The sequence below is a fragment of the Geospiza fortis genome, unplaced genomic scaffold (genome assembly GCF_000277835.1).
Source record: "Geospiza fortis unplaced genomic scaffold, GeoFor_1.0 scaffold82, whole genome shotgun sequence".
In the NCBI taxonomy this organism is placed as follows: domain Eukaryota; kingdom Metazoa; phylum Chordata; class Aves; order Passeriformes; family Thraupidae; genus Geospiza; species Geospiza fortis.
In genome coordinates this window covers 107,826-108,772 of record NW_005054685.1, presented here as the reverse complement: position 1 = coordinate 108,772, position 947 = coordinate 107,826, and the positions used below count along the sequence as shown (strand labels likewise).

At 67.3% G+C, this 947-nt stretch overlaps 1 protein-coding gene across 1 annotated transcript in view; it reads right to left on the bottom strand.

The window, feature by feature from the left end:
* Nucleotides 1–4: 4 nt before the first annotated feature.
* Nucleotides 5–947, bottom strand: part of NAB2 (NGFI-A binding protein 2) — a gene marked incomplete at its 3' end in the record, with an annotated part of 5,578 nt that continues 4,635 nt past the window's right edge. Inside the window, exons 5-7 of the mRNA XM_031065130.1 lie at nucleotides 658–841; nucleotides 189–240; nucleotides 5–22 (exon numbers count right to left, since the gene is read on the bottom strand). Of these exons, the coding sequence (XP_030920990.1) occupies nucleotides 5–22; nucleotides 189–240; nucleotides 658–841 (254 nt within the window). The remainder of the gene's footprint in view (nucleotides 23–188; nucleotides 241–657; nucleotides 842–947) is intronic.

Sequence of the window (947 nt, the reverse complement as noted above, 5' to 3'; positions counted from 1 at the left end):
CAGGGCGGCTCTGCTCTCCCGCCTGCCAGGAGCACACAGGTGAGCAGATCCCCTGCACCACCCACCCCACAACACCCACGGCCCTCACCCCGAGCTGGCATGGGCAGCCCCGGGCACGTTGCACAGTCACGCCCACACTCACAGGTGTGCACACCTGCACACGCTGCTCCCCCTGCACCTGCACCCACCTCCTGCTTGAGCCGCTTGGCCACGACGGCGCCGCTGTCCTCGGGATGGGCCCTGGGGGTGGAAAGGGGCTGTGTCAGGCGTGGGGGTGGCCCCACGCTGTGAGCAGAGCCACCAGGCAGGTGGGGTTCTGGCACGGATGGAATTGGGGGCGGGAAAAAGAGGGAAGCAGCTGGAGAGCAAAGGGAAAAGGCAGCCCTGGCACGGTGGGCAGGGGACTTTGGGGATGGAGGCAAGAGATAGGGCATCCCCAGCGGCATCCCTTTGCTGCCTGGCATCCCTTCCCACGCCTGGCATCCCCGTCATTCCCATCCTCCCCACATCCCACGCTCCGAGGTCAGGCAGAAACCACCCACGCTGGCAAAGGGGAGCTGGGGGCCGCAGGGTCCTGGCTCCGTCCAGAAGTGCTGGGGGCAATGGGGTGACAGCCACACCCCCCCTAGGCCTACAAGGGTGGGGTTTTGGGCTCACCTGGCGACCTTGAGCGAGGACAGGTAGGTGCTCTCCCGTGCCACCTGTCGTGACAGCGAGAAGAGCTCGACGCGCCGCAGCAGCAGCGAGTTGTCCCGCAGGCAGAACTGGGCGGCCGCCTCATTGATGATGAGCTGGGGGCAGAAACGATGCGTGAGCGGGGACAGGGACACGGCAGCACCCACGGGACAGCAGCGCCCACACAGCCCTCGGCTAAGGCAGCGCCAGCTCCAGCCCGGCGTGGGAGGAGAGCTCAAATCCCACCCACTCACCACACCCCCAGCGCCACC